Source organism: Ursus maritimus, unplaced genomic scaffold, assembly GCF_017311325.1.
Source record: "Ursus maritimus isolate PB19 unplaced genomic scaffold, ASM1731132v1 scaffold_15, whole genome shotgun sequence".
In the NCBI taxonomy this organism is placed as follows: domain Eukaryota; kingdom Metazoa; phylum Chordata; class Mammalia; order Carnivora; family Ursidae; genus Ursus; species Ursus maritimus.
Window position 1 is genome coordinate 2,796,545 of NW_024423897.1, and position 13,411 is coordinate 2,809,955.

A 13,411-nucleotide genomic window follows, 5' to 3' on the forward strand; every position below is an offset into this window, starting at 1 on the left:
TTAACTACTTTTTCTGTACTTAGCTTTTAATTTTGAAATAATTGCAGATTCACAGCAAGTTGCAAAAAACAGTACAGAGAAATCCTATATACCCCTTACCCAGTGTCTTCAGGTGGTGACATCTTACATAACTATAGTACAAACCAGGAAACTGACATTGGTACAATCAATCCACAGACCATATTCAAATTTCTCCTTTAGCTACTTTTTTTTAAGAGTGTGCAGTTTTTCTGGTGCTAGAAAGGGCCTTAGACTCTCCTCACTTTACTGATGAGAAAACAAAAAGAAGGGTCAAAGAGGCTGAAATACTACCCAAAGTCAGAGTGCTAAGAAATGGCAAAAATAAAGCCAACTCTGAATGAGAGATCATCTTTCCTCAGAAACAGAGTGTGTATTCCGATTAGAGTAACCCATCAGAATTCCAGGAGGAATTCAGTAAAGATCTTCAAAATATTTTTATTTCCAAGTTATCTCAACAGCTGGATGCATACTTTTATCACATATTAATTTTCATCTCTCCAGGCCTCAAACAGCTCTCCTCATTAAAAAATTTACCATTGTTGGTCTGTTGAAAAATACCTAAAAGTTCCACTACATTAGTAACGTAATAAACCAAACTCAAAGGAAAACCAGGCCAGGCTGGTCACCACTTAAAGTACAGGCTGTTTTGCCACCTTTGACCCCAATGCAAAGCTATGTCTGGCACAAAGTAGGATCATAAACACCGAATGAATGAATGAATGAATGAATGAATGAACGAACGAACAAATAAACAAGTGGGATAACCAAATATACCAAACATTCCAAATTTCTAAAAAAACAAGCAAAGAAAAAAAGATCCCCCTTTCTAATTAAAAGATTTTTGTGCAGAAAAATATTTTATTTTGTGGGGTAGTTTTCACAAAATCAGAGCCGGAAGGGCCCTTAGAGAATACCTCCTCTGGTAATTCTCAATCCTGGTTACCCATGAGCATCACATGAGACATTAAAAACTAACATGCCAAGCCCTACCCCACACCTGGAATGGGGCCCAGGCATCTATATTTTATTTTTAAAGCTCTCCATTATAAGTCCTTTACTGCAACAGTGATTCTAAGTCCCTTATTATAAAGATTAGAAATTGAGGCCTTGGGGTGCCTGGTTGGCTCAGTCGGTTAAGCGTCTGCCTTTGGCTCAGGTCATGATCTCAGGGTCCCGGAATCTCAAGGTGGAGCCTGCTTCTCCCTCTCCCTCTGCCCCTCCCCACATTCGTGCTCATGCGCGCTCACTCTCTCTCACAAAATAAATAAGTAAAATCTTTAAAAAAAAAAAAAAAAAGAAAGAAAGAAAAGAAAGAAAGAAAGAAAGAAAGAAAGAAAAGAGAAAAGAAATTGATGCTAGTCAAAATGAAATGTCTTATTCAAGATAACACAGCCAGTTAGTATTAGAATTGAGACCAGAATCCAAGTAGAAATAGCACTATTTTTTCTTAACATGATCCATAGAAAATATTTCATCAACACAGCTTCATCTCAACTTTGAAACTATTGGCCATTCTTTAAAATGTGAAACTAGACCAAAAACTCTATCAACATTTGAACTCTTACTAGTGTATAGTCACTGTCATGGGTGGAGAGACATACAGGTTTGAGGCACTGAACACTTTTTTTCCTCAGATATAAAAAAATGAGGCATATGGTTCATGTCTTTCCAGTTAACTGCTCACCCTTAGCAATGAGTACTCTTGTAGTTCTCTTAATTGGTATTGTGATGGGCGTACAGTGGATGCCCATCAAATATGTCTGAGTTTTTAATAAGAGACGTACATGTCTAAAATTGACGGAACTGACTACATATAAAATATAAATCCATAATATTTGTCATACTGCTCATGAGATTATATACAAAATACAAAATTTTAACTATTCATTAAATCAAATAGTTAGATTTTTAAAATTACCTTTAATGGAATCATTTTCAGCTCTCATAATGTCAATGAGTGAACTCTCCAGTGAGTGCATATCAAATGTTCTGGGGCGATCCTGTAAACACAAACAGCCAGAAACCACTTTTAAAATAGCTTTTCATTATAAAAGGAGACAATAAGCTGCATTCAATGGGACATAGATCAAAACCTCCCTCTGTGTATAAGGTACGTTATTACCGCATTTTATTTTTAACACTTACGAAACATCCAAACCACAAAAGTAGCCAGGGCTCAGCAAAGAGTGATTTGATTTCTAATTATTATTTCAAGAAAAGCATTATTTTTACCAATAAAGCAGAGGCAACTAAAACCAATTTCCATATAGTCAACAACATGAAACAAATGTAAAATAAAATTCACAGTCCTTGTCTGCCATTTAAGATTGAAGTATCATGGCAAAACTTCCCAAACTTGCTCCAGCAGTTCTGTACTAGGCTGGCATTCAGCAGATACTGCTACTGAATAGCAACATTCAGAAGAGTTATTCAGAATAGCTATATTTTCTTATAAACCAAAGTGTGAAAATAGTTAACCAAGGTCCGTAAGACCACTAAGTGGCAAAGTAGTCTCGATTTTGTTGCCATTAAAATTAAGGGGAAGACAGGGTGTCAACACTGTTGGTCTAAACCCTGGCTTAACAAAATGCATTTCAAGAGTGGGTGAGGAATCTTAAAATATACAACGACCCAACTGCTCTGGCATTCTTCCGGAGGAAAAGTACTAGAAATAACTACAATTAAAGTGTGGCTTGATAAATGAAAAGCAGGAGATGAAAACATTTTAAAATTAAACTCTGAAAGGAAGCAGTAATACAGATTCCTGACCCACCTGAAGAATAAAACTGGTACACACGTGGACACAACTGCAAGAATATTAAAGAAAGAGGGGTTTCCACAGGAATTTGCCAAGCAGAATTCTATAACCTTCTTTTCAGCTTTATTTTCTCTTATATTACTTTTTAACTCAAAGCTCTGGCTTTTTTAAAAAGTTCACCTGATTTTACCCCCCACCTCTTTTTTTAAACTTGTTGAATCTCACTTTCCCTCTTTCCTAGCTAACTTCTAGCATCTTAAGGCTGATAGAGCACATTCTCCACTGGAGAGCATTTTTTGATCAACCTGACATTTCTCCTCTGTCCTTCCATAACACTACTTATCTTACTTCCCTGAAATAGGAATCACTTCTCCTGACCCCACTCCACCATGCAGATAATCAGAATGTTCACTGAATGAATTGTTTTACGATACCATTTTTTTTCCACCCCTGCAAACTCAGGAGTCCAAAGACAGTTATATTTGGATATAAACCAATATTTAAAACAGAGAATATTACAGGATTTTTCCGGGGGTGGGGGGTGTGGAGAGGATGAAGATGGGGATGGGGAGCAGGCGCTATTCTGCTCTGAACTGGTATGACACCCTCCAGAACATCTTCCCCACTTTTCTTCTTGATTCTTTCCTCATCATCTTCATCTACTCAACATGATCAATAGAGAAGCAGGAGGACACATGGTCAGAATCAGAATTTCTAAAGGTTAGTGTTCACAAAAAAGAAAATACTGTTCTGTTTTTTCCTTCTTCATCTTAAGCACTGAATTAAATCAAAACTTGTACTGCATATTCTTCTGGAAGCAAACTGGATTTGAGGCAAAATTTGCGAAAGAAATTAATATAAAATTCCACTATCTCATTCTACAGTTACTAGATTTGTCCTCTGTTCTGAAATCTATGAACCACACCCATAACCAGGCCAGCCACTCTATTATCTCCAATACAAAACCAATCTTAGAGGCGATAATTCTCAGTGTCTAGTAACTTGCCTATGTCTTCAGCCAGTTTCCCAAGGGTAGGAAGTTATGTCTTACATCAAATGTTCCCAATGTACACAACACCAAAGGGTGACAGCATGCCAAGATATTCATCTCCTAAGCCCACGGGACTGACAGATGTGGCAGGAACTCCCTAGCAGATGATTCCTGCTGCAATATTATGTTTTCTAGGTGTGCCATTAGGGGACACAGGTTGAGAAGCCTTGTCCTACTTTTCTGTATCACTGTGCCTCACACAGGACCTGACAGGTAGAAGACACACTTGTTTGCTAAAGCAATGAATAAATGAATTTCTTCAAGTAATTTTTAAATGTTTAAAATACCTCTTTCCTTCTACTTCCTTAAGATTTGTTTTTACATTTTCCCTTTCCTGCTGTAGAGTTGTACATTTTCTTTTGCAAAATAACTGTAATGGGTAGTGGGGTAGGGGGTACTCAATTTTTGTTTTGTTTTGTTTTGTTTTAATGCAACTAAAGCAGTAAGCAACCTTGTGAATTTCCAGAACTTGCATTTTGCCAAGCACTGAATCACAAGATCACGGAAGAGAAGCAGTTGATAAAGAATATTACATAGTGTGTTTTGGTTTATGACAGCTGTGTCCATTAAATAAAGAAGCTTCCTTTTTTCCTGTAAGTTTCTAAATGTGGTACTGGAATTTAAGCAAAGCCACTTCTCGTTGCCCCTCTCCCCCACATATTGCCTGAAACATAAGATTTTTGCTAAGAGAACCCCTGACTTCTAATTGGTGAAATACATTAAAATTAAAATCCTAAATGACATTTTTAAATTTTCAAGTAATGCTTTATGGGATTAAAAACAAACCCTCTATCCTTTTTACAGTTTGTCATGATTTAATACAAGAGTGACAAATAAACACCAATATACAAACTCTGATCAACTGTTATCAACCCTCAGATGCAATGTGTCGGGAAGGATTTTCAGGTTCTGTACGGATTCAGAAGGGAACAGTGACTGGACAGACTGCTGATGATTTAAGTGCAAAGTAAGGGATCCTATGGCGCAGTTACTACATTCTTGCCAACCCTTGCCTAATATGTATTCTTCCCCACAGTCCAACCTTATTATAATTATTATAAATGACTACATTTGTAAAACATTTTATTTCTTACGATGCTTTGGCAATTCAAAGAGTTCAAAAGCCATATATTTTGTTCAAGTAAACATTCTGTTCTCAGAGAGGGTCTGAAGTTTATCCCTCCTGATTTACTCCCTCTCACTGATCTTTTCCGTCCATTTTTAACCTCGAACTAAAAACAAAAACAAAAAAACTCAAATGTAAGTGTGCCACTAGGAAGTAGGTAGAGGAGTAGACACAAATAAATAAACCCAAGGAATAAGAACAGCAGCACAAATCATGCTGGTTTTCATACCCGATAAACAGTGCCAAATCAAGAGGGCTCTGATTTCCATATTTCATTCTCTGATTTTACCCTTTTTGATTGCTAATTGGGCCAAATATCATAATCACTTATCTGTTTTCTTGGATCCATTTCCCAGAAAGTAAACTAACTACAAAATAGAAACCTTGCTAAGTGACAACTCTCTGGCTGAATGTGAGCTGATAACCAAAATATGAACATCAGCATAAATCAGAAAAATGAGCATTAGACACTAGGAAGCCCCAACTCCAGCACTGTCATGTGAGCTTGGGCCCTTTCATAGTCTAGACCTCTTTGCTGGTCTGAAAAAGAGTTTGATTACATCTCTAATGTCCTTTTCCTAACTCCAAAATATATTTGTATTCTAGCTTTCTGGTATCCTTAGCTTGTGCTTTCCCAAGATTTAGTTTAAATTATAGTGATGAGTATGGCAGGAAGCAAAGCATAAAGGAGAACGACTAATGAAAACTCATCACTTTGTGCCCACAAAAAGGTGAGGGCCAATCACAGGTTAATAAGAAAATGAACCCTTAGCGTCTTATGACAATCACTACATCTTCTTAAGCTATTCATAATGCAAAATGACAAGCTTTTTAGATAAAAAATTTTCCTTAAAACAATTGCTTGAAGTGGGATGTCCTGATTTCAGATAATGGGGCAAAAAATCTATCATGAAACAAAAACACCAGCAACCAAATTTGCTTCAACCCACCATCGCCAGTTTCTCTTGGCAGCCTAAAGGGAGAAAAGATAGAAAAACAGAACTACCTTTTATTGAGCATCTACTAAGTACCCACATTATTTTAGGTACTTTATTAATACTGTTTTAATTAATATGTCCGTATAAGTTAGATGGCATTATTCTTGTTTTAATGATTAAAACTAAGACCAAGGAAAATTCCATAATTACTGCACAGACAAGTTACTGCATAGTTCAGCAGCTTAGCTGGGATTCAAGCCTAAGTCTCCCTCCAGAGCAGGCGATAATTCCTTGGGTAAGGTAATGGTCATGGAAGTCAAAGGACCACACTAATTAAGACATACATATGAATGAATGAGACACTTTGCTGTAAAGGTCCTGGGAGCAGGAACACGCTGGCAAGTGCCCAGCAAACAGCAGGCACTCAAATATTTCTCAATAAATCAAAAAAAGAACAAAATGTATATATAAGAATAATATAGGAATGATATCAGAGGTACTAAAAAGATAAGAAGCCTTATCTTCCTTCTTCCTAAGGAGGTGCACAAATTAGAAAGCTACCACAAATACCTCTCTAGGTTATCTACTGCCAATCACAGAAGTAGAAGTGGTAGTAAGAGTAGTAATAATAATCATAATATCAGCAGCTAACACTTATCAAGCTCCAACGCTTTACATGCATGATCTTACTTATTCCTCACAAAAATCCTACACAATTAGGTATGTTCAGTAATTATCCCATTTCACAGATGAAGAAATGGAAGTTGAGAGTGATTAAATAACTCTATCAGTGCAAAGTAAGTGGAGGGGTAGAATTTGAACCTAGGCCTTCTGACTCTACAGCATGTGAGCTTAATAATCATGAATGAAAACAGAAGAGCACCAACTCTCTTTCTTCAAGGCTCAGCAAAGCAAACATGATTACCATACTTAGACCTCATTTTACTTTGTAATCTTAACTGTTGTATTTAATATATTGAATTGCATGTCAGTAACTGGTTGGCTTCGGTTTCTGTCATCTCTACTTTACAGGACAATTTCCAAAGGAAAAACCATACAAGTCAATATGGAAATCAAAGTTGGTAAAAGTAATAATAATAATAATAGTGTTCCGATAAAACAAATTAGTATTTCAAAAATCAGAACCCATCCTTTTAATTTACACCTGAGTAATCCTGACTGCCATGGCAAGATAGGAAGACTTACATCAGCAAATACTGACGACATGACTTTTCACAACATGCCAGAAGTAGCCCAAAGAAACACATGAACCTGTGGATCTATTTATTACCAACAGGAAGAACAACTACACTGCAATTATACCACAAACCAAAACCATCATTCGTGGCTTTTTTTTTTTTTTTAACCATCCAGATGGATACTCTAAGACAGTGTTTCTCATACTTGACAGCATGTAAGAATCATCTGGAGGTCTTGTCAAATCAAAGATTACCCGTAAAGTGTCTCACTCGGTAGGTATGGGTAGGGTCCAAGAATTCACATTTCTAAGAAGTTTCTAAGTGATGCCACGGACCACACTTTGAGAAGCACTGAGTTGATCACTTAAATTCAACAGGTTAATTTTCCTTAGATACGTAGCTTTGTGACTTGTAGCTGACTGGCCATGATACAGTCCAGCTTAAATATTCTACATCCACCATTTTAAGGTTTCTGCATGAAGAGGTAGCCTTTGCTCTCAGAACCCAAAACAAAGCCCTCTCAAAGCTCTGAGATGCCTAACTTGGAAAAAGATTACAATCAAGTTCAATTTCAACAAATCAACCACCACAACCACTCTATTATTGGTCTTGTCTTTTTGTATTTGAGTTAGTATGTTTTCGCATCACTAGACTGGGTCTAAAACACAAAAAGTACTTAACCGAATATAACCACATTATTAAGAACCAAAGCCAAAGGTCAGCTACTCCCTTTACTCACTCTCTCTCTATAAAGACAGATATTACTGTGACCGTCACTTCCCAGACAGCTATGTATCTGTATCAGCCGATGAGGTTTCTCTTTCTGGCTTAAACTTTCCCTAGTGAAGAAGGGAAAAGAAAATATTTTGGTTTGAAAGGAAAGTATATGCCAGTATGTCAGCTGCCAAAATAAACAGGAAGGTTGAAATGCCAGTGAACCCATAATTAATCAAAGGTACTACAGGAGTTTTAATCTGAGATTTGCCAAAATATAAATGCTCTTCTTGGATAAAATATTTAAGCCCACAGGCCATCAAAAATTGACTACATAGTCAACTTTCAAGATTCCACTTCCAGATGACCCTTCATCCCTGTGCAGGCACAAGTCCCTTTTTCCCTCACCCCCCTAGTGTGATGCCATCCCATATGATGTTGACAAGTTCCCTTACAGCTATTCCCCGAGTGCATTGTGAGCACCACTCGTCTCTCCACAGCCACAGACTGTAGCATATGTGTAGCATACTGTCAGTCCATCATCGCCACCACCACCATTATTGAAGTGGCTAACATGTTCCTCCTGGTTCAGTGTTGTGCATCTCACATGAATTATGTATGATTTACATAAAAATTAGCTCCTCACAATCATCACGTAAAGTATATACAAGTATCCCCATTTTAGGCAAATAATGCTATGAGAAGTTAACTAATTGCCCTCAAAGTCATACAGTAAGTGGAGGCGTCAGACTTCATAGCAGAAGCTCAGAAAAATGGTTCATTTAAATAAGTTTCATTATGACCTAGAAATTTCAATTTATAAACAAACACCTGGCAGGTATGATGTACTTCACTATATAGGGGGCCTGAATGTTGAGAACGAGGGTCAGAGGTTAAAGTCAAAGAGGTAATTATCTAAAGTAAAAGAAACCACATTCAGTAGCATCTTGTATTTCTTAACATGTTCCCTCTTCAGTCAGTACTTTCTCATTACGATGGCTAAATAATGAAGGCAGAATCTTATAGATCGTAGGCTACCAAGTGCTCCCTATAAAAAATTATAACTAAATAAATGAATGTCTTTGACGTATTACTCTGATTGGAGCAAGAGGTCCATTTGCTTCCATGTGAACTGATGAATCAGATCTCTTCAGAAAGCCTTTGAGAAAACTTTCTTTAATTCCACCTTCATTAAATAAACCATACCCATTTTGAGGGCTAGAAATCCTTGAAATGGTAAACATTTCTTGTCACCACTTAACTGAATTTAAAAAACAAACTGCCATTCCAGGATTGATTAGTCAGTTCCTGGATCAACAGACCACTTCTTCTCTTGACTATGTGTGCATTCTCACCTTGCCTGGCAGAGAGAAATAATTAAAATCTATTCTATTCCAAGGGACACCTGAGTGGCTCAGTTGGTTAAGCATTCGACTCTTGATACCAGCTCAAGCTATGATCTCAGGGTCATGAGATCAAGCCCTACGTCAGGCTCGGCACTGGGTGTGGAGCCTCCTTAAGATTCTCTCCCTCTTCCTCTCCCTCTTTCCCCGCAACATGAACTCTCATGCTCTCTCTCTAAACAACAACAACAACAACAACAACAAACTATTCTATTCCAAGACCTGAGTTTAAATTACCATTTACTAGACAAGTGGTCTTGATGCTGCAGCATCTCTGAACCTTGGTTTCATCAACAAAATGAGGATGATACCCCTCCCTTATAGAACTGGGGAGGAGAAATGAGATAAGGTATCTGAGAGATTGTACAAAATGTGCAGCAGTTAGTAGACCCATTCAAGAAACATTCCGTCTGCCCCTTCTCTCTCTGGTGAAATGGCAAAAGAGCCTGAAATTAATGTATTAAATTAGATATTGTTATATCTGAATAATTCAGCTGCTCTGTGCTATTTCCTATAGCCCATTTTCATAGGCAAATGAAATAGAAAAAAACATTCCTCCTACTTAATAAGCTACTCAGGGCAAGAAGTCACTAGTTTCAGGAAAATAGGTAAATACTACTAAACTCAACTCTAAGGAATGAAGTCATTTAGACCCTTCTGGCCCTTCCTCTGTCTTTGGCTGCTTACTGGCCGTCAGAGTTCCTCTGTTCCATGTCTGCTGCGCCTGATCAGGGTCCAGAGCCAGCAAAGAAAATGGTCACCCAAATGCACAATTTTTATTCCTAAACTGAGGCTTGCTTGTGTCCTATATAACGCATGAAATCTCTCTTGTGAGCCTTGAGAGCAATGTCAAAAATCAGCCTATACCCCGTGTCAGCCTTTCTGGCCCTCACAATTCCCACCCTCATATCCTTAGCTCTCCAGAGTTTCCTGAGCAGAGGGCACTTCTAAACACTCAGGTACAAAGAGGTCACCAGACTGTATACATCATGAGGAAAAAGGGGCATGCTTGCCTTGGTCACTTATTCTCAGCATATGGGCCACTGAAAGTATCAAACATTTGTAGGTTGAAAGACAGCAAGAGATGAAAAAGTTTGTTGCAGTCCAAAGGCCAGCAAAAGGCCCCAAACCTCTAAATTCTTCTTTTAAAAACAAAACCAGACAAACAAAAATACAACCAAAGAGCTCCCAGTCCTGTCCTATTCACTCTCCTTTCAGAGATCCTTCCCACAAGTCCATGGAAGCCCTAACCTGGGCTAAGAAGGTAAGAATAAGCTGGAGAAAGGAAAACTAGAGAATCTCCTCCCAAATTTTCAGTCACCAATTAATGTTTTGGCACTTTTGTTGGATCTCTCACCCCTCCCTTATTTTTTATTATTATTATTATTATTTTTTATGGCCATGTGACCACCAGCATACTTCTCTGCCCAGAAGGGAGATGAGGCCAGCAGTGATTTCCTTAGAGATTAGTACCAGCTTGAGTGGTGAAACAAGCTGAGCAGGTGCAACAGAAATGTGGGCCTTGCTTCGGTTTCTCACTATCTTTTCTTAAAAACCACTAGGAAATTTCTTTGTTGTTGTTTTTATGGGGGAAAAAAGACTCCTAATCTTTTAGAGACACATACTAAAGCACTTACAATTGGGATGATACAATATCTGGGAACTGCTTTAAAATAACATGAAAGGGGAGAGAGGAAGAAGATACAGGAGTTTGTCCAGAAGTCGATCATTGTTGAAGCCAGATGACATGCACATGGGAGTGTGTTATACTATTTTGTCTATTATTGAATATACTTAAATTTTTCCCTAATAAAAAATTTAAAAGACATGAGGGAAAACACTTTACCAAAATAGAGACAGGAAAAAAAAAGAAAAAAAAATGGTTGATCACTAAATTTTTTTAGCAGTGTTCAAGAAAATGAGGACATGATCTAGCCTGATTCCCACTATTATTTAAGTATAGTCACTTTATTTTAAAAAATTATAGTTCGGTTTATGAAATTCTTCTTTAAAATAAAGCTCAAATTACCACACACAAGTTATAACATATTTCATATTTTAAGAATATGTACTATTTTCAAGATTTTGAATTAATATTTCTATTTGATGACCAGTCAAAAAAAAAATGAGAAAATGAAGGATCAGGAAGGTTAAGTAGCTTGCCCTAGGTCATATAGTTAGTAAGTGGCGACCCATATTTGGAACCCAGATCTGACTTCCATACTATAATTAGGAGATTTTTCTGAATAGCAACATTCTTATGCTGACTCTTTTTTTAAGGTTCTTACAGATGTAAGATCACAATAGCTATTTTACTGATTAGCACTAGATGCATTCTTCAAAAACACCTGGAAGGACTACTATCAAAAGTATGTTACATAATATTAAAATATAAATATGGCTTTAGAATGTATAGTACTGAGGGATCAACTATATCTTAGTTTAGACGTATAAAAAAATAATTATTGGGATATTTCTGGGAAACATTCAGCAAACAAAAATTGCCCAAACTAAATACTCTATAAAATGAAAAGTACTTGTACATCTTAAGACTTTGAACTTTAATAATTCAGTTTGCAAACATGAGAGAGGACCTATAAGTGGCTGATGGAGTTTCTTCCTTGACATGCAATGAGACTTGAACTCTGCTACCCATAGGGTAAAGTTTGCCTTTTGTGGTACCATTTTGCCACAAAATTTAAACAAGCACATGCCACATACAAGTAATACATTTATAAATGTGACCATTAATAAAATATTTGAAAATACCGCATTGTTTTTGTTATACCTAAAGCTGGATCTGTTAATTTGCCTTAAAGTTTAAACAACTCATGGATTAAAACGACAGGAAACTATCAGTTGTTAATTTGTTTATAATGAGGGGAAAAAGCATGGTTAGTATCATTCAGGGATTAGCACGGATCAGAAATACATTATAAATCAAACCAAAACAACGTTTATGAGATATCTAGCCTTGTCCCTAGTCCATAACATAGGCAGTACTCAATAAATATGTACCAAATAAGTTAATTAAAATATAAAAACAAAACTGAATTCCAGGAAAAAAGCTATAATATCTATATTACATAATATAATATAATCCAATTCAAATATATATATAATTCAAATATATGGTACCTTTTCCTATCTCTTACCCAAAAAAATCACAAATTCTCCTTTGAAATAGTCTCCTTTAATGTATACAAAAGCAATCAAATGTTCTAAATTTCTTAAAATAACCATAGGCAAAATCTTTCAAAATACTGAAAGATGTAGTCTGCCAACACTAATGAAAGTTTAGATATATACAATTATGAAACTTCTCAAGAAAACTGATAATTCTGCTAAATGTTTATCTGTCCTAGGTTGCATCTAGCTTATTCAAAAGGAGTACTCTAAGAAGTGAAGTATATATAATAGATAAGCACTACAAAGGACTGTTCAAAATCTTTCATAGATACTATATTTGTGATTAATTTCATTATTTTACAAATTTTAGAGAGCCATACTTTAAATTAAAAATAAAATTTAAACTACCTACTATGGCCACATACTTAAGGTACCTCACAAAAACCCTTCCCTATTGGTATTATTACCTTGATGAGCCTTTCTTCCTGAATTTAAGCGATTTGCTCAAGGTAATTAGAGTGCAGAGTCAAACTCAAGTCTGCTTGGATCCAGAGCTTATGCTTCACTCTACTACATGTTTGGCCTCATAAAATAGACTATCTCAGTAATTCAAGTTTCACCTTCGGAAACTGATTAAAGATAGGACTACACCTTTATTATTCTATCTACTAAGAATATTCTCAAAACCTGAAAGTGGAGTTCCTTCCGTCCCAATAATATAAAATGTGATGAGAATTTATACTAAATTGGAAGTAAAAAAAAAAAATCACATATTGCTATAAATTTATCATGGTAAAAATATACTTTAACTTCTGCAAGAGTAATTTTCTTTGAACAATTAAATATAAAATGAGTTTGCCAGGAAATATTAAAACAAATGCTCATGTTATGGGCTCCCTGCCTTAAAGAGAAACACATTATACACATTATCTTATCTGTGACGGGACCAAAAACTGAGGTACAATGTAGTGCTGAAAAAAATGTGATAATGGATCTTCAAGCTAATTTTCCTTATAGTAAGAGTCATTAAAAAATAAATATAGGCTGTAAAATTTAAACTAGGCATATGTTA

At 36.3% G+C, this 13,411-nt stretch overlaps 1 protein-coding gene across 1 annotated transcript in view; it reads right to left on the minus strand.

The window, feature by feature from the left end:
- Nucleotides 1–13,411, minus strand: part of CPEB4 (cytoplasmic polyadenylation element binding protein 4) — a 60,718-nt gene that overhangs the window by 40,123 nt on the left and 7,184 nt on the right. Inside the window, exon 2 of the mRNA XM_040630613.1 lies at nucleotides 1,940–2,021. Coding sequence (XP_040486547.1) covers nucleotides 1,940–2,021 — 82 coding nt within the window. The remainder of the gene's footprint in view (nucleotides 1–1,939; nucleotides 2,022–13,411) is intronic.